The following is an 18,991-nucleotide window of genomic DNA, read 5'->3' as shown; positions in this document are numbered from 1 at the left end:
GTGCTACAATTTTATGCTGACTGTGCATCTTGATCATGTGTGAGATGAAGTCAACGGTTGGTGAAGCCGGTTTCCCTCTCTGAGTTTCCATAAATCAATGTTCTCCATCTTTACTGCAAACCTGTGCTGACCTGCCATGAATAATGCATCCTGGTCGTCGTCGTGCCCCCCGACCACAAAAGCAACATGGAAGCGCCGCTGCATGTGAGGTTACAGGAAATGGCCTCGTTTAGATCGAACACAACTCTCAAGTGCAGAGACCCCTCGCCCTGACGAGCCTGCTGCTCTTAACCCGTGACCCAGCCTCGGAAAGTGCTGCGCTCAGAGGATACTGAGGCATCCGTCTCTTTTTTTTTCGATTCCCAACTTGCTGAAGTCTTTTGCAGTGAGTGAAAATTAGCGCTGTTAATCACTGCTAATGATCCATTAGCGAGCCCCGCTGAACTTCCATACGCTTTCTCACCGCAGTGTTCAAAGGAAAGGGATTACGTTCAAAGAGACGACCGGTTCTCACACAGTAACACATTTTGTAGAGAATGTGGCAAATGGGATTCCTGGTATCAATCCAGGCAGGTTCATACAGTAATGAACCGGAACCTTTGCATACAAAACATTCACTTTTGTGACGATGGATATTAATAAAAGTTGCGCTCTGAATCCGACTCAACTCTAAAGTTTCAAAATTGCACAAAAAAAAACCCCGTTTGAAAAGCTCTTTTATGAAAGGGAAGCCACACGAGCACCGTGAATCAATGGCACAGAGAGCCACTCAGCAGTAAACACCCACTGTTCTGGGAGGTAATTAAGAGTAATTAAAGGGCTGGCGGTTAACGAGTGTCCGTCCACCAGGGGGGCTGATGTTGATAGATTAGCCGCACTAACGCATTTACAGGCTGCCAATCACTGCGGATGAAGCGGTTTTCCGGAGTAGGAGGGAAAAGTCCATTAGCACAGGCTCAAATCAGATCTTAGCGCGGGTTATCAGCCCCATTTTCCTGATGTTTATTATCTGTCCCTCGATGCTCGTGCATTTGGCTGCAGCTGATTGGCGCCCCCGCTCTTTTTAGGCTTTATTTTCTAATGAGTGTCACTGAGTTGGTGATATATGATATTGTTTGGGCAGTATTTTTGTCAGTAATGTATCACTAATGCTTCTGCGGGGCCGCTGGGTGTTGTCATTCCTCTGTCTTCCTCGACTTCCCAATGCACTAATGCATCTGGAGGAAGAAAACAGCAGTAAACCTCCTGGGTCAAGCTGCAACGGTAATTTAGACGTACAGTGCACACGAGGTGCAGGAGTTCTTTGAGAGAACCCTTCACCCCTTTTTCTGCACCCTTTTTTGTCCCCTCCATTGTATCCCTGCATTAAATGACCAGCCATACCTGCAGCACTTCACTCATATTATTTTAACACTGCTCTCCAGCCGCCAGAGTGAGTGGCAGATGACAAAGAGCTCCATTAGAAGCGTGGTGGGTACATACTCGTATTTGTAGAGGGGGCATTTAGAAGAAATCAGTGCAGTGCATTTTTCCTTTCTCTGGCTGTCCACCCTGCCTGCACTAGAAAAAATGGCCCCAGTGTGCTCTCGCCCTAACCTCCATTAAGCCCCAACGACTTGTATTGAGCTTGCGAGAGTGTGGTTTTATTTTGGAGGCACTTACACTCGATGTCCAATTGCACCATGTCCTCCCCGGGCCCAGCTTGGTTCTCGGCCTCACAAGTTAGGTTGTGCAGGTTGTCGCTGGAAGACACGTTGGTGAGGAAGAGGACCAGCTCTAATGTGGAGCCCCAGATTCTCTCCTGTCAGCAGCCGACGGCACAGACAAAGAGCAGAGGAGGTTAATGCAGCCAGGTCACAACCACATATAGATCACGACAAGGTATACAGGTTAGAGGGACCAAATGGGGTCCAATTTACTGTACTGCAGATCAATAGATTACAGAGCCCGACTGAACTTTATTTAAACGCTGCCAAGCTACAGTTTATCTAAAGAGCTTCACAGCACACATAGAGGGAGGCAGGCTATGAAGGTAACAGTGAAATAAAATCATAAATTCTCTCTCTCTCTCTGTCTCCATCTCTCTCCCGGGCTCTCTCTCAGGTCTCTGAAAGTGTGGTTGAGGGACAAAAGTCCACAAATGGTGCTTATAGACAGACACACATTCATTTGTACAGCTAACAGGGAGGTAGTGAAAGGAGGTAGAATTGTCTTATTGTCAACACATTCCCAGGAAAAGACCAAAACCAACACATAAGCCCCATTCACACATGCATGTTTTCCCTGAAATGTGCAGGGACATTTCCTGCATGGGATCGATACCCAAGCAAAAACACACCTAGTCCAACAAGTCAACCGTGTGAAGGCAGTTCAGGTGATCGAATGAGTCGAGTCAGGTGTGTTCTTGCTTGGTTGGACTGAAAACCTGCAGCCACAGCGACTCTTTACTGGATCAGTTTGAGACCTGTGCCCTAGATCTAGTAACATTCGAGGGAGAATGCCGGTTTGCTGTGTTAAGATTGCGAGCGAGTAACGTTGCAGAGATGAGCGCTCTTTGAGTGTCCCTTCCCCCGTCTGTTCTGGCTCTGCTATGACCAGTGTGAAAAGGAGCAAGACAGAAATGTGCCTGAATGTTTTCCGCAGTAATTTCCCATGTGTGAAGGACGTTTTAGTCAGGACATTAATATGGAGCATGATAAACCTGGTTATAAATGTCCCTCTACGCGTGAGCTTAAAGCGTAATTCCACCGTAAAAGCATCCCCGTCGAGACAAGTTTTTTGGGTGATCACCTGTTTACAGAGAAATCCCGGAGAGTCGCTAACAGCCAGACACGGCTAACACAGCGTAGCTTGGGGCGTAGCGCTGAACCATCCAAAAATTGAACTGAACTCCAGTGTAGGCGGTAATCCACTAGCATGGACGTAGCCGGCTGCTACAGCTTGTAGAATTGTAGTTTTTTAATAAACTCTGGCTCTGCTATGACCAGTGTGAGAAGGAGCAAGACAGAAATGATCCTGAAAGTTTTCCGCAGTAATTTCCCATGTGTGAAAGACGTTTTAGTCCTGACATTAATATGGAGCATGATAAACCTGGTTATAAATGTCCCTCTACGCCATGGGTGTCAAAGTGATCCAGTAAAGCTCTGCTGTGGCTGCAGATTTTCATTCCAACCAATCAAAAACACACCTGGTCCAACAAATCAACTGTGTGAAGACAGTTCAGGTGCAGCCACACGGCCCTTTACTGGATCAGTTTGACACCCATGCTCTACGCGTTAGCTTGAAGCGTAATTCCGGCGTAAAAGCATCCCATGGACTTTTTACATCACAAAAGCCATGTAGACAAGTCTTTTGGGTGATCACCTGTTACAGAGAAATCCCGGAGAGTCGCTAACAGCCAGACACGGCTAACACAGCGTAGCTTGGCGCGGAGCGCTGAACCATCCAAAGCTTGAACTGAACTCCAGTGTATTCAACTAGCATGGACGTAGCCGGCTGCTAAGGCTTGTAGAATTGTAGTTTTTTAATAAACTCTGGATTTGCTAACTACGTTGTTGGTGTTTGTTTTATGTGTAGGGACTCTAATCCCGTTACTGCAGAGGTTTGCTGTAATTTTGAGCATATTAGTGGTTAAAAAAGACGTTTTATATGGTTTAGCGCTCCGCCCCGAGCTACTCAGTGTTAGCCATGCTAGCTACTCTCAATCTACAAAACAGCTGTCGGCTGAAACGGCTTATGTGATGTAAATTCATGTCGCAAAAGACCACGGGATGCTTTTACACTGGAATTACACTTTAACAGTTCCCATGTTCACCATAATGAAGGAGCAGCTCAGCCAGAGCAACAGAAAACGCTGATGATGGGTTTTTAATAGATTTTAGGACACAAACATTAACTTTGCGTGTCCGTCAAATCAATGTTTTTTGGCTTTTCATTGGATATAGTGATTTTATAATTTGTTGATTATTAGAAAAAACACAAATATCCTTTAATGATGCCAGAATATTTAGGACCAGATGATGTTGTTTTCCAGGTCAGAGAGACATTTATGGAAATGGTCCTGAGTTTGGAAACAATAAGGAGCTGGTTGGAGCTGCATTTGGCCACTCAAGTCAATTTTATTCATGGAGCCCATTATCACAACTCACAAATCACAAATTTGGAGAGCTCCTGCCCTGCATGTTTTAGGCATCTCCCTACTCTAACACACCTGATTTGAATGATCTGCTCAGCATCAGAATCAGGTGTGTTTTAAAAAAGGAAGTTAAGCGCAGGGTGCCTCAAAAAAGCACTTAATGAGGACATTAAAACATTAAAACAGACGAAACCTCAGGGAGAGAAAGGGAGTTAGAGATCCTCCATTCAGGACAAACAGACATACAGTAGACGTTGCTTGTAAAGAAGAGCAAATGTGTTTTTTTTTTGTTAATATCTGAATGATATGTACATATGCAGACTTAAAAATCCTCCACTACCTGAGTAAAGAAGCGAGAGCGGAGGTAATCAGTTCGCCATCTCACGTTGGGAGTGGGACTTCCTGTCACGTGACACGCAAATGTGAGGTTGCCTCCTTCTTGAGTCTTTGTGTCTTTGTAGGAGATGACGCTCACCTCAGGCAGACCTGGAAGAAGCACAGAGCATGAAAGAATGAATGAATGAGGGACCGAATAGTTTATTTCGGTTCAAAAATGAGTTATTTCACATAATAAAAAATGAACAATCAGCACAATAACCCAAGGCTTATGCTTGCCTGTCCTATACAATACATGAAGAAAACCCAGAATATCAGCAATGCACAGAAGGAAGGAACCTTCCTCCAAATTATAATCCTGGTAATCCTTAAGTATTTTCCATTTCAAGGCTTTTGTGAGGGCTCCACATCTTCCACTCCATAGTTTAATTGGAACACATCTGTATTTACCATTTGTTCTCATGCTTTACATGTTTCAAAAATGCACAACCCTCGTAAGTGATAGTTATCTTCTCTTAATTAAAAGAAATGTTTGCCGGTTTGCTGTGTTGCAGTTTTCCCTGAAGTGTGCAGGGACATTTCCTGCATGGGATCGACACCCAGTCAAAAACACACCTAGTCCAACAAATCAACTGTGTGAAGGCAGTTCAGGTGATTGAATGAGTCGAGTCAGGTGTGTTCTTGCTTGGTTGGAATGAAAACCTGCAGCCACAGCGACTCTTTACTGGATCATGTTGAGACATGACATGAGACATGTAGACCCAGTAACATTCGAGGGAGAATGCCGGTTTGCTGTGTTGCGATTGCGAGCGAGTAACGTTGCAGAGATGAGCGCTCTTTGAGTGTCCCTTCCCCCGTCTGTTCTGGTTCTGCTATGACCAGTGTGAAAAGGAGCAAGACAGAAATGTGCCGCAGTAATTTCCCATGTGTGAAGGACGTTTTAGTCATGACATTAATATGGAGCATGATAAACCTGGTTATAAATGTCCCTCTATGCAAGAGCTTAAAGCGTGATTCTGGCGTAAAAGCATCCCATCCGGGGTCGAGTCACGGGGGCAGCAGCTTTAGCAGGGTACCCCAAACTTCCCTTTCCCGGGCCACATTAACCAGCTCTAACTGGGGGATCCTGAGGCGTTCCCAGGCCAGTGTGGAGATCTAATCTCTCCACCTGGTCCTGGGTCTTCCCCGAGGCCTCCTCCCAGCTGGACGTGCCTGGAACACCTCCCTAGGGAGGCGCCCAGGGTTCATCCTTACCAGATGATCCTGAACCACCTCAACTGGCTCCTTTCAACACAAAGGAGCAGCGGCTCTACTCCGAGTTCCTCACGGATGCTGAACTTCTCCCCCTCTCTCTAAGGGAGACTCCAGCCCCCTCCTGAGGAAACACATTTCGGCCGCTTGTACCCGCGACCTGGTTCTTTGGGTCCTGACCCAGCTTTCATGACCACAGGTGAGGGTAGGAACCAAGATTGACCGGTAGATCCAGAGCTTTGTCTTCCTCAGCTCTCTGTTCATCACAACGGTGCGGTAGAGCGACTGCAGCTCCGCCCCCGCTGCTCCGATTCTCCGGCCAAACTCACGCTCCATCGTCCCCTCACTCGTGAACATGATCCCGAGGTCCTTGAACTCCTTCACTTGGGGTCAGGACTCATTCCCTACCTGGAGTAAGCATTTTTTGGGGTAAAATATTTAAAGTTTGCCTTTTGTGGATTATTCAGATGTGGACCGGTGGAAGAGAGCTATGAGCGTCACACTGAGGCTTCAACACCTACCGCTCTAATAGCTCTTTTTGAAGTTTAATTATAGGATCTAAATTTGTTTTATATCCCCAAACTTCAACAATAGATCATTTATGTTAGGTATATTCTATAAGTGGCTTTCAACAAGGTTTATAATCCATGATCACTCCTGGAAATTTTCATATCCTCTTTGAGTATCAGGTCGCTAATGTGACGGTACAGCTGAGTGAAGCGCGCTGAAAACCCCCCCCCCCCTCCAGCAGTTGAGAGAAAAAGCACAGGGCCAAAACTGCCTCATATGTCTCCAGGCAACAAGACGTTCCCGCTCCGTGCGATTAAAACAACAACGCTGAGCCCATTTCTTCCCTGCATTTCCCTGCACCTGCTCGTTGGAGACATTAATATGCAGAATAGGAACAATTATTACGATTATTTGTCCTTTTCAAGCCCTACCGGATGACGCTGTGTAATGTCAAATATGCACGACACCACACGAGAGAGGGAGGAGATTAATAAATGTCAAGAACTCTGCAGTGTTTAAAGATGTGGGGTTGAGCACCTGCTTTGAATGTTATCAGTCGCTTTAAACGAGCGTTATCAGTTGTTTTCACCGCCACAGATGTGAGGCGGTGCACTACCTTCTAGGCGGCTCTGTAGGCTTTAATTTCAAGCCCATCTGTGGCCATATTTGACGAAGATGACGTAGTATGAAGAGCGATTATGGTCTAAAGCTCAAACGTCTGTGTAAGGAGAAGCAAACGTCATCCAGGGGACTCTTGTTTGTCTACTGTGTGAAAGTCAAAGTTGACATTTTGGGCTCCGTTAATGAACTTTCTTATAAAACATTCGGCCAAACCACCATCTTTTTCTAAACCTACCCAAGTAGTTTTGTTGCCAATGGGACAATGGGACTCCCAGAGCGTTGACACTCACTGACCAAACCCACGCCAACCGTTACCATGTGAACAGCTACCAGCCCCCGCTTCAAACCTGACAGGCGCTTGTTAAGGACGCACAGTTGGGCACGCAGTAAAAGAAGTGAATTAAATGTAAGCTTATGAAAGTGAAAGCATTAAATCGGATCATGGATGATTAAAATATAATGTGTATTTCATGTCAAGTTCAGGGGACAGGCAAAATGTTTCCGAGGGCCGCTATTGGCCCGCGAGCCGCAGTTTGAGCCACTATCTTTTAAGTTATAGAAAAATACTGAGTAATAATTTGTGTCTGTGATTTTATGCCCCCAAAAAAAATCACAATTTCAATGAAATTACCTAATTTAGATTCTTAAAATGACACATCCTTCTTCTCGCTCATTAAATAAGATCCAGAATCTGTGAATATGCAAAAAAATCCTAATAATTTTCCATCTTTTGAATGTTTCTCACATCTTATTGTAAACGTGCGTTACTAATAACACGATACTGCGACACAACACGGTCCAGATATCACTCACTGCAGTTATCTATCACCAGAGAGTTGAGGAGTACTTCTTGATCATCGGAGAAACAGGACAACATTTGGTTCTCCAGGTCGCCGCGTTCGTTACGCTGCCACTGCTGGAGCCAGTGGAGGTCGCAGGAGCAGACGAGAGGGTTGTCCCTCAAAACCCTGAAGAGAAACAGGAAAATCAGCCACTATAGAAACCAATTCTCTTTCATTTTATTCATTCATTCATTCAACTATAACCGCTTGTCCCTGTCGGGGTCACGGGGGGCTGGAGCCGATCTCAGCTGACATCAGGTGTGAGCCGGGGTCCACCCTGGACAGGACGCCAGTCTATCACAGGGTGTATCGGGCGTGAGGCGGGGTCCACCCTGGACAGGACGCCAGTCTATCACAGGACACATAGAGACGAACAGAGACAGACAACCATTCACACCTACGGGTGATTTTAGAGTCATCAATGAACCGAACACCTGCACGTCTTTGGACTGTGGGAGGAAACCGGAGAACCCGGAGAAAACCCACGCAGATACGGGGAGAACATGCAAACTCCACACAGAAGGGCCCAGGCCGGGATTCGAACCCCGAACCCCAAACCCTCTTGCTGTGAGGCGACAGCGCTAACCACCACACCCCCGTGTCGCCCCTCATTTTATTCAATTTCTCTAAAAAAAGAACACACAAGCGTTATTAGGGCTTCCACTTTCCACAGATTATAAATAAGATTTATACGGAGAAATTAATTAAACAGTTCGTTGGCAGATGTGTTCTCTTGATGTATTGGGTTCAACAGTATTGGCTCACTGTGCTGTATGAACATCATGATCTTTATAGCTAGGAGGGCACATGCACACTCTCCTTTTAAAAACATCTGAACAGTTTATACTTGAAACATAGAGATTTATGAATTCATATAAAAGCCGTTCATACCCAGTGCATGTGCAGTAATGATTCTATCTGCTTCAGCTCTTTAAAACCCTGTGACTTTTCACACAGCGTTGCTTTTAAATGTGCAAAAGGCAGCAGTGGTTTCTTCAGCGCGTCAGTATTCACTTGTGCATTGACCTCCTGTGAATGTGAGTTGATAGAACAATAATATAAAGAGCACAGAAACACTGAAAGGCTGTCGAGATGAACTGTTTTGACACTTCGTTCTTTTCTAACTCGTCCTCTTTTGTGTTTTTACCTGCCGTCTTTGTGCTGAGAAGTAAGTGCACGTAATGTCAGCGGAGCGAGACAAAAGCCTCCTTCGCTCTGTCCGTCTTTATTTAGCGCTGAAAAATAATGTTGCCCTCGGTGACCGGAAAAATTAAAAAATGATGTTTTAGTAATTGGAAAATCTGTGATCTCAAAGCAGCCGTTCTCCGCTGAGGCTGCACAAGCGCGCTCCTTAGCTCGCTAACGTCGCTGCTTTGCCTTTTAAGACGACAAATGTCGGATTGTGACGACAGACACCTTTTGTAAATCAAGGTTACGGTTCGTTTGTCGCCAAGACGCTTGTCTGTACAAAAATCACCGATCACGCCTTCCCCAGCGGGCGACATGGTGGTGTGGTGGTTAGCACTGTCGCCTCACAATCGATTCCAGGCTGGGGCCTTTCTGTGTGGAGTTTGCATGTTCTCCCCGTGTCTGCGTGGGTTTTCTCTGGGTTCTCCGGTTTCCTCCCACAGTCCAAAGACGTGCAGGTGTTCGGTTCATTGATGACTCTAAATCACCCGTAGGTGTGAATGGTTGTCTGTCTCTGTTCGTCTCTATGTGTCCTGTGATAGACTGGCGTCCTGTCCAGGGTGGACCCCGCCTCACGCCTGATGTCAGCTGGGATCGGCTGAAATGTTAAACAACTGGGAATGCAGTTTCACTGTAGGGGGAATTTAATTTTATAGGAAACAGGCTTGAACATTGGCCTAGCACAACTCCTTTGACCATTAATTATTTAAATATGCAGAATACAAATATTTTAAGATGTATTCCTCAATAAGGGTCTAGGAGCGGCACGCTTGCCGTCCACGGCCCGTTTGGGAGAGGTGGGCTTTTGTAAAGCACTTTTGCACATGAACGAGCACGAGGCTTACGGTTCTGAGGTCATTTCCTGTGCGCCTGTTGGGACATCGAAAAAAGAAGGAGGGACCATGCGCGGACATTTGAAACAATGGCGGTGAAAGGTTCACGTTGGTGTGATGCGGAGGTGGAGTGTTTACTGCAGATTTGGTCGATGAAAAGATTCAAAAACAGTCGACAAGACGCACAAAAACTCAGAGGTCTACGGAAAGATCTGGAAACAAAGCCACGCATCGCCATGACGTCATCAATGCGTGTGACGTGTTACAGCGTGATGACGTATAGGCAGCAAGAAGCATTTGCCGAGGCCCAGGTAGTGTGAGTACAAACGGGCCTGGAGGGGGGGACAAGGACCCTAAAGCACGGGGCACGGGACGGACGGACAGTGTGAGTGCACCCTAAAACTAACATAATGTCAGCAATCGACGCACATCACAAGTTAAATTGCACACTTATCGTAAACTAATGGTGGGTCCAGTTTGCGGAATCTACTGTAGGCAACCACCAGTGAGAGAGATGACTTCCTCCTGTACTCTTAAAGTAACGCAGTGATGTAAACGTAGTTGAAGGACTGAGAGTGTCCTTGTTGTGTTGAGGAGGGACTCACAGGTTGAGCAGTGGTAGAAAATGAAACACCCTCCAGGAGACGTGTTCCAGAGAGTTCGATGCCAGGTTCCTGTGAAGCAAAGAGAGAAGACACGTGATATTTACAACATTTGTTTCGCTGTTCTGTCGCTATGCAACGCAACAGTAGTTCACCCTACAGTGTGCTGTGCCTAGTTCAGGAAAGCTTTTACGTGTGTTGCTTCTTTTTTAATAGCTTAATCGTGAGCATGAGAGGAAAGAACCGCCTGATTAAACAGATTGTACATAGACGATGAGATAACAGTGCAGTTGCAGTGTAATTTAAGTTTTGTGTCATGCCGTCCGCTCAAACGTCGGCTTCAGAATATAAACTATCCTCCGTTCTCATGATGATGTGATCCAGTCCTGTACAGCAGTTGAGTCCTACTGTGATTTTATTGCTTTTGCTTTCCGAGCAGTGCCTACCTGCTTTGAATTACTCTCAGTGGAAAAAAACGTTAATGCACCAAATGGGTTCTGATCAATTACCTCTGCAAGTATGTCACAGCAGCCAGGAGACACATTCACAAACACCTCCAGCACACCTCGGCGTGTTTGCTTAGGGTTCAGTACATTAGGTGATTAGTCCACAGTCACAAACACTTCTCAGAAGAAGGATGCGGCTCGGCTACTCGGACTGAAAAACTCTGCACAGTTGGATTTTAGGGGGAGTGTGTGTGTGTGTGTGTGTGTGTGTGTGGGGGGGGGGGGGTGGTACTGTTTTTATACGGAGTAGTATAAAACCACTAAGAGGTTTTGGTCGTGTTGGCTACATGACTCTGGAGATAGCAACATCCGATTTCTCAACAGCTACTCGATGGATTGCCGTGAAATTTTGTATCGACATTCATGGTCCCCAGAGGCCTCATGATTGGTGATCCCTTGACTTTTCCTCTAGCGCCACAAGCACATTGACATTTTCGTCAAATATCTTGGCTCCTACTGTGGCGACTGCCGTCCAGTCTGGGGCAGATATCTGTAGTGAGGCTGACTCGTTATAACTATTGATATAATTTCCATTATGGGTGAATTACCGTCAAACTTGAATATTATCACCCCGTTCTCCACAGCAAGGTGTCTAATACCGCCGCTTTGTCACAGCAAAACCCACTATAAACCTGTCTGCGGTGATATTAGACACAAGCAAGCGCTCCAGGATCGAGAGCGGCAAACTCTGCGTAACATTATTTACACGCAGGGCCGGTGGCAATAACGGCAGTCTGTGAGTTAGGATGATAACTGGTTGAGATTAAAGATGCTTAACGTCAGCATGAAGCCTGTGAATGTTCTCATTTGTCCAGGTCATCGTTAACGTCAGCATGTTACATCCTTGTTAGCATGCTATCATTAGCATTTAGCTTCAGGCACGGCTGTACCTAAGTGCAGCCTTAAAGGGACATTATAATGGCTTTGGACTCTTATTCTTGATTTATTTACAACATTTAAAGAACTTGTAAATGAAAACCTTGTGAATAACGTAACTGTGCATCTAAAATTGTGGATGTCAGGCTATCGATATAATCCTGCGATAGATAAATGCTCCATATCTTCTTGCCAATCCCCTCAGGGCACTAAAATATCATCACGGCAGCTCTCAAATGATCCTCAGACAGCCAAAGAACGGGGCTGTAAATAAACCTCCCTCTGAAGATGACAAAAGCCACACTGGGGAGTGCGCACAGGGAAGCTAATACATATTCACTCTGGCAGGGCCAAGGGTTCAATTATTTGTTTTCCTTGCTCCCAAAAGTTCATGTCAGATGGGTTAGCCACTGGGGCTGATCCATTACCGGCTCGATTCCTCCTCGGGCCCACAGGGGGAGAGAGCAGAGCCGGGAATAGCAGCTCGTTTTCTCTTTTACGCCATTCTTAAGTAATGAATTTGGGGAAAAAAGGCGGATTGAGTTGCAGCCGGATTGTGGATGAAGACGAGAGCAGGAGGAGAGAAAGGAAAGCGGTCCGAGCCGTCCTGTCCTCCAGCGTACTTTGGTTATAGTCTGTCCCTCTTAATCTCAGAGATACATCTGTCACACAGAAACCCCTTTACTGCACCCAACCCCGGCCCAGCCTCTCCCTCCACGGTGGAGTATTGATTAAGTGATAATGGACCCTTAGTGGAGTGTATTTATTATGCATCAGTTGTCGATAATCCGCCAAAGTGAGCGAGTAAAAGGTGACTGGTGGATGTCTTCTCCAATTTCTCGAGCTCACCCCGCCTACCTCACCCTCACCACCACCACCACCACCACCACCACCACCTCCTCCTCCTCCTCCTCCTCCCTCACGTCCCAATCTCTGGTCCTTAAAACCCGCCGGCCTTTCAGACAAACAACGTAAAACGATGAGGACAAGATGGTGGCGATAAGGGTCGGCTGCTGATGAATAGACAGATGTGATGGTTCCTGTCGATAAGTCTTCACAGTATCATTATGTATTCATTATTTCTGGGTCAAACTGATGAAAAAAATAAAAACTGAAACAACGAATGCTTTAACTATTTTATAAATAAGTGAGAAGTTTGTGATTTTACCCTCCTGTTGTCAATTTGACCCCATTTAATGTTTAACATCTCTAAATAATGACTTTTTTGTGTTTTTTTGCTTTATATTTCTGACTTTTCCTCATTTTATGGGGACGACTCATAAAAAACCTAACTTTGTCATGATTATATATAATTTTTTTATTGTTCTTATCGTACATGTACTTGTGGCATCGGTGTTCCTTTGGGTCAGTTTGATAATCTGGATGATTTAATCATTATTATTATTGTTTATTTTACAGTTCAAATATTATATGAGGTCAAATTCATGCTGCTGTCCTTGATAACGGACGTTACTTTCATTCCAGATGTTACAAATAACACAAAATAGCACTTAAAATAACAGACTTACTTTAAAACACACACACAGAAATCCCTCCATGCAGTTTAACATCAGTGATATTTTTCATTCTGTTAAATAAAAACATAAAGAACCCGACTTCACTTGAGTCACACATTGATTCTGATCATTTTCCAGATGTTTAAACTGCTGCGGTCAAATTGACCCTAAGAATAAATGGTGTTAGTCAAATTTGAGGGCAACAGGAGGGTTAAACACCAGGCTGCTTGTTATCATTAAAAAGGAGGTGGTTACTATTTTATACATATTTACTATAACAGCCGTGTGTTTCTGTGGTATGTCATAAATAATCTTAGACTACTAAGACTACAATAAAAGGTTATTTTCACTATAGATTCATCTGCACATTAGTTTTTGGATTCATCAACAACCCTTCAGTCTGGAAAATAGAAAACTGTGAAAGTGCTCATCACAGTCTCCCAGAGCCCAAAGCAAGAGTGCCTGTTACCAATACTGAAGTGCACTAATTTGCCTTGCATTTATAAATAAACAGCTGTATGTTATACTACTACTTTATTTTTCTATAATACTGAACACACACAGCTACTCCACAGGAGAGGTGCTACTGATTTAGTGGTATCTTGCTTGTGAAAGGGCTCTTTTTTATATTCAGCGGCAGTTTTATGGAACGGGTTACAGACCAATCTGAAGACAATGGGTTCTCTAGTGAGTTTCAAACATGGTTGAGTATCAGACGGTCACAAGATGGTGGTGTTTATGGTATCTTTTTAACTTATGCATATGTATGTGTGTATGTTTGTATGTGTGTTTGACTGAATTGCGTTGTTTTATTTCCTTCCTACACCTTCATATACATTGCATTTGACACACACGCACGCTCTCACACATCACTCTCTCACACACACACTTACAAATGCATACACTACGAAGGGACCACAATGGAAATAAGCCCTTGGGCTTTTTTGTGTTATCCTTTTTATCCTGATGCACTTTTGTTCTCCTACCCTTGTGCATATGACAATAAAGAATTTCAATCAATCACTACTAATAATAATAATAAATGCACGCAGTTTGAATTATGCTGGATGTCGTTTTTAGGTTTAGAATAAAAATGAACTGGCGATGCTGCTGAAAAAGAGGATTGTGGTGGTAGTGGAGGAGTGTGTTTTGGTACAGTGTCTAGAATTAATAGTCAAATCCGCCTGCTCCCTTACGGCCGACAGTGAGGCTGCACATGGGTCCAATTGCACGGGTCCAGCTTCTTAAATGAGCTCACAGATTCACCAGATCTGCAGATGAGTAATACAACAACTGGAACAAGCGACGGAGTCATTGTGATTTTCTAGAAATGCAGCAACCACTTCATGTGCTGTGCAGTAGTAAAGGGCCCGCTGAACACTGACTGACAGCGACAAATAGGCTGACCCACATACAGGTCACAACATGACACGGGGAGGACAAACCTTTTGTATTGACAAGGACACTTACACATACTGGAGCTTGAGGTTGTATTGGAAGGCATTGGCAGAGATGAGCCTCAGCTTACACAGCGTGACCGTGCTGCAGAGGGAAGAATAAGCACAATGAGCATTTGTTTTGGTATAAATGAAGCACAAGTACCCAGAAAATGCTGAAACGTGGGTGAGTTTGTTTTCTCCAACTAATCAATGAATTGTTTGTGTATAAAATGTTGGAAAACGGTGAACGCCGACGCCCACGTTGACATATTGCTTGTGTAGTGCGTTCAACAGTCCAAAAATCTTTGATACATTTGAGAACAACAGCGTAGTATTTCTGCTTTATCTTTATTTAATGCCAAAATATCTCGGATACTGAAATAGTTCTGTTCTGTTCGTGTTGAGAGTCACATCATCGAAGTGACGTCCATACACCGGACCCCCCGATCAAGACTGTCAATCATAACATTTCACCCCGGTTCATGGCGTCAAATAACTAATTAAAACCAAACGTACAAGAAAAGTTAACATTTCAACCAACATTAGTGTGGTTTTAAAACTATCTACATTGACAGAAACAGTCTTGTCATCGAAGTGACGTCCATACACCGGACCCCACGATCGGGAGTCAATCCCAACTGTCACTCATGACATTTCACCCCGGTTCATGGCATCAAATAACTAATTCAAACCAAACGTACAAGAAAAACTAACACTTGAACCAACAGCAGTGTGATCTACATTGACAGAGAACATCTTAATATATATTTGTGGTGACTTTTTAGTTTGGCCCATCTGCCAACATGGAGGGGGCGGGGTTAATGACCTATAGGGTGTAACTAAGATGCTTCGGCTTCACTGTTGGGGATCCATGTCCTTCTCACTTCTAAACCATCTCTCTCTGTAGTAAGAGTTCGAGCATGTGAGGAGTTTTTAGCTTTTCCAGATCCAAAAATACAAGAGCAAATGGATTCAATTAGACTAACTGCTGCGCTAAAAGCTGCTGTTGGCACGTCCGGCTTACAGTAACCAAACGTTACCTCCAAGTCCACGGAGCATGACATTAACTACGGTAACTGGTTTGTCCGATTATAGATTGCATTAAAAAGAGCCCTGTTCACAACAAGTGCATGCACTATTTATCCAGTGACTTTGTGGATGATGGGCATGAATGCTATCAACATTTAAGGTCATGTTAGCAGCGCTCTCCTGCTGTTCATTCATTCATCTTCAGCCTCTTGTCCCTGTCGGGGTCGTGGGGGGCTGGAGCCGATCCCAGCTGACATCGGGCGTGAGGCGGGGTATACCCTGGACAGGACGCCAGTCTATCGCAGGGCACATAGAGACGAACAGAGACAGACAACCATTCACACCTACGGGTGATTTAGAGTCATCAATGAACCGAACACCTGCACGTCTTTGGACTGTGGGAGGAAACCGGAGAACCCGGAGAAAACCCACGCAGACACGGGGAGAACATGCAAACTCCACACAGAAGGGCCCCAGCTGGGATTCAAACCTGGAACCTTCTCGCTGTGAGGCGAAAGTGCTAAGCTATTTATCAGTTAGTCTTAACGCTAAAACCGCTTGGAAATACAAATATGCACCAAGCTGGGGTGGCAAACAGAGTCATGCTAACAAACATTTTTACTTATTCCTGAATTTCCCTGCTGGGGATCAATAATCATCATAGGTTATTTAAAAATTATCAGTATCTTAAGTGTTCTTTTTAACACAAACATTAAAAGGCACGAAACACCAATTGCACCAAATCATAGAGCTAACATTAGCTTAATTATAAAGCTATCCAGCTAAATCTGCCACATAATCTATTTAATCTAAGCTTGATAGGAGTGGCAACAGTAAGACGAGGTTATTGAGCATTCAGTTGTATTGAATAATGTACAGAGAATTGTACTTTCAGAACCAACATAAGTGCCGTCTTACAATAAGTTGTCCAATTTGTGCAAAAATCATTACTTACAGGTTCTTCAGCTCTCTGTAGTGAAGAAGGTCGATGTCTGTTATATTCTCCAGGGCTGCTTGGTTTTCTATGTAACTGATTTAAAAGAGAGAGAGACAGAGAGAGACAGAGAGAGAGACAGAGATGCAAGGTAAATACATGCGACCTTCACCCTTTTGTTACACACAATTTTCAAAAGAATGGAGATGAGAGTTCATCAGCAATTGTGTTTATCATGACGGCCATTTCACCCAGACAAATACATCGGTAAAAAATACTGATTTGCCATTTTTAAAAGGTTTTGTACCCAAGACAAGACCACAACAACCTGAACTAGAGAAAAACCTGTTGACGACGACAACCCGCACTAAACACCGAAAGCAACAAAACAGTCGTGTGTAACCTTTGTGTCGATAATGGCCAGATAATTACTTTAACCATTTACCCCATTATTAAAGGCATTGTTACTCAGAACAGGAGAGAGAGGGGGTGCGGAGAAACACACAAACCATGGGATCGATCAGCAAATGGAGAAGGCTTTGAAGGAGGGTAGTGTCCAAATTCAAACCCACTGACATATGTGTGACCTCTCTGGAAATCTTACCTGTTTTGTTATCTGTTTGTTCGGTGGATGTCAAAGACCCCCAAACCACCGAGCTCATATCAGAACTTAATCTACTGCTAAGTGGGGAAAAAGGAATAATGCCGCAAGAGACGCCGGGTATGAGGCTGATGGGAAACTCTTGTCAACTGATAATTTTCCACTTTTCCAGACACAGCCTACCTCAGAATAACTAAGATGTGCTGCAGATCAGCACTCAACGCAATGGCAGCCAGCTCTTGACATGAGAGGTTTGATTAGATGGGACCTGTAGGATCTTCTTCTCCCGCCCTCTTCTGTGCCACACAGTATATGAATGTTGTCCATTTAGCTCAGGAGGACTCTTCATTATCTTTATTCAAATAGTGACGGATTTATCCACGCACATGTATTCAGCCCTCTCTTGAAAACATGATGATATCCTTGGTCAATTGTGCGTGGAAAGGCTTTTCCAAGTAATCGTAATTAAATGAAATTACGAAATAACATTATTTTCAGAAGCCTTTAGGAGACCACAATGGACGATCTTCTTCAGATCGTCCATTCAGTCGGCAAGTCTGGCAGATCGACGTGACTTAGCCAAATTTCCAATGTTTTCAACTCTCACGCCCCCTTTACCACTACCGCCCATCGTGCTCGTCAGTGCGTGTGCACCAGATTTCCGCTGTCTCTTCAGTGTCGATCAACGGGATGGAGTACACAGAGGTTGGGATCTGTGGCGAGGCATCCGTATAGTGTCGTTTTCAGCGAATACGATCAAAAAAATGGCGTGTACCGCAGCTTTAACACATTAGCATGTTTTGAAGTAAACTCCGCCAGATTGATTCACATTTTCTCAGCAGATCCATCTGGGAACTCTCGTTTGGAGATCTTTTGGGGAGGGGCGAAAATACTGGCAGCTTATTGGATAAACCACCTATCTATCACCAACATATGAGTCAAATCGACCAATCAGATCTACGAAGCGTATGACGTACTAACAGCGTTGAGGCAAAGATCAGAAAGTAATCAACATGTTGGTAAAGGATATTTGCCGTTTGTGTTTAACGTGAATTTACGGATCAAAGGCCCAGTAAAATAAAATGGATCTCACGAGATCAGGATGATCCATTAAGGGTTAAGGAGCTTCATCATTCAAAGTAAAGTGAACCCCAACATGTTTTATTTAAACAATAGCAAACTCTAAAACACTTGAATATGAGGAAATACAACGAAAATGTAGTGAGAACTACAATATTATCAAATCAGCTGTTTGTAGTCTGCTTTTGTTTTGTCGATCATTTTACAATTGTACTCCTACAACATTGTAACACTCACGACGGATAGTTTAAATAGACAAGTATCAAAATCGATGTGACACAACCAGATATCATCTGTCAAAACTTGGCGCCTACATTACCCAAAATGCTATTCAACCACTGCAGTTTGGTCTGCGTTTCAGGTATGATATGATGCGCTCCCCTGTTTGAGTTTCCGGATGTAAATATCAACTGGGACGCCCCCTGAAATCCGATTTCTGACTCGTAAAAAGCTTGTGGCACCCCACCAATGCTTTTTTGGTTTGCCACTGCCAAAGGTACCTGGTAACATTATTTGGTAACACCTCAGTCGAGACGCCACGAGTCGATACGAGAAGTTTTGGGGGCTAATCTTAACCGCCATGATCACAAACTTAACCGGTCATGGTAACATACCGATCATGTTTTACAGCATTAAATAGAACCTCATATTGCGTAAGATATCATATGAACCTGTTGATGACTAATGGAGG

General features: G+C 44.3%; 1 protein-coding gene across 1 annotated transcript in view; it reads right to left on the bottom strand.

The window, feature by feature from the left end:
- The window catches only part of ntrk1 (neurotrophic tyrosine kinase, receptor, type 1), a gene marked incomplete at both ends in the record, with an annotated part of 42,910 nt that overhangs the window by 19,145 nt on the left and 4,774 nt on the right, over positions 1–18,991 (bottom strand). Inside the window, 6 exons of the mRNA XM_083918979.1 lie at positions 1,663–1,801; positions 4,476–4,621; positions 7,667–7,821; positions 10,322–10,390; positions 14,688–14,759; positions 16,641–16,715. Coding sequence (XP_083775105.1) covers positions 1,663–1,801; positions 4,476–4,621; positions 7,667–7,821; positions 10,322–10,390; positions 14,688–14,759; positions 16,641–16,715 — 656 coding nt within the window. The remainder of the gene's footprint in view (positions 1–1,662; positions 1,802–4,475; positions 4,622–7,666; positions 7,822–10,321; positions 10,391–14,687; positions 14,760–16,640; positions 16,716–18,991) is intronic.

This window comes from Echiichthys vipera (assembly GCF_963691815.1).
Source record: "Echiichthys vipera genome assembly, chromosome: 8".
Classification (NCBI taxonomy): domain Eukaryota; kingdom Metazoa; phylum Chordata; class Actinopteri; order Perciformes; family Trachinidae; genus Echiichthys; species Echiichthys vipera.
The sequence above is the reverse complement of the archived record's forward strand: the minus strand, read 5'-3'. Positions and strand labels throughout refer to the sequence as shown.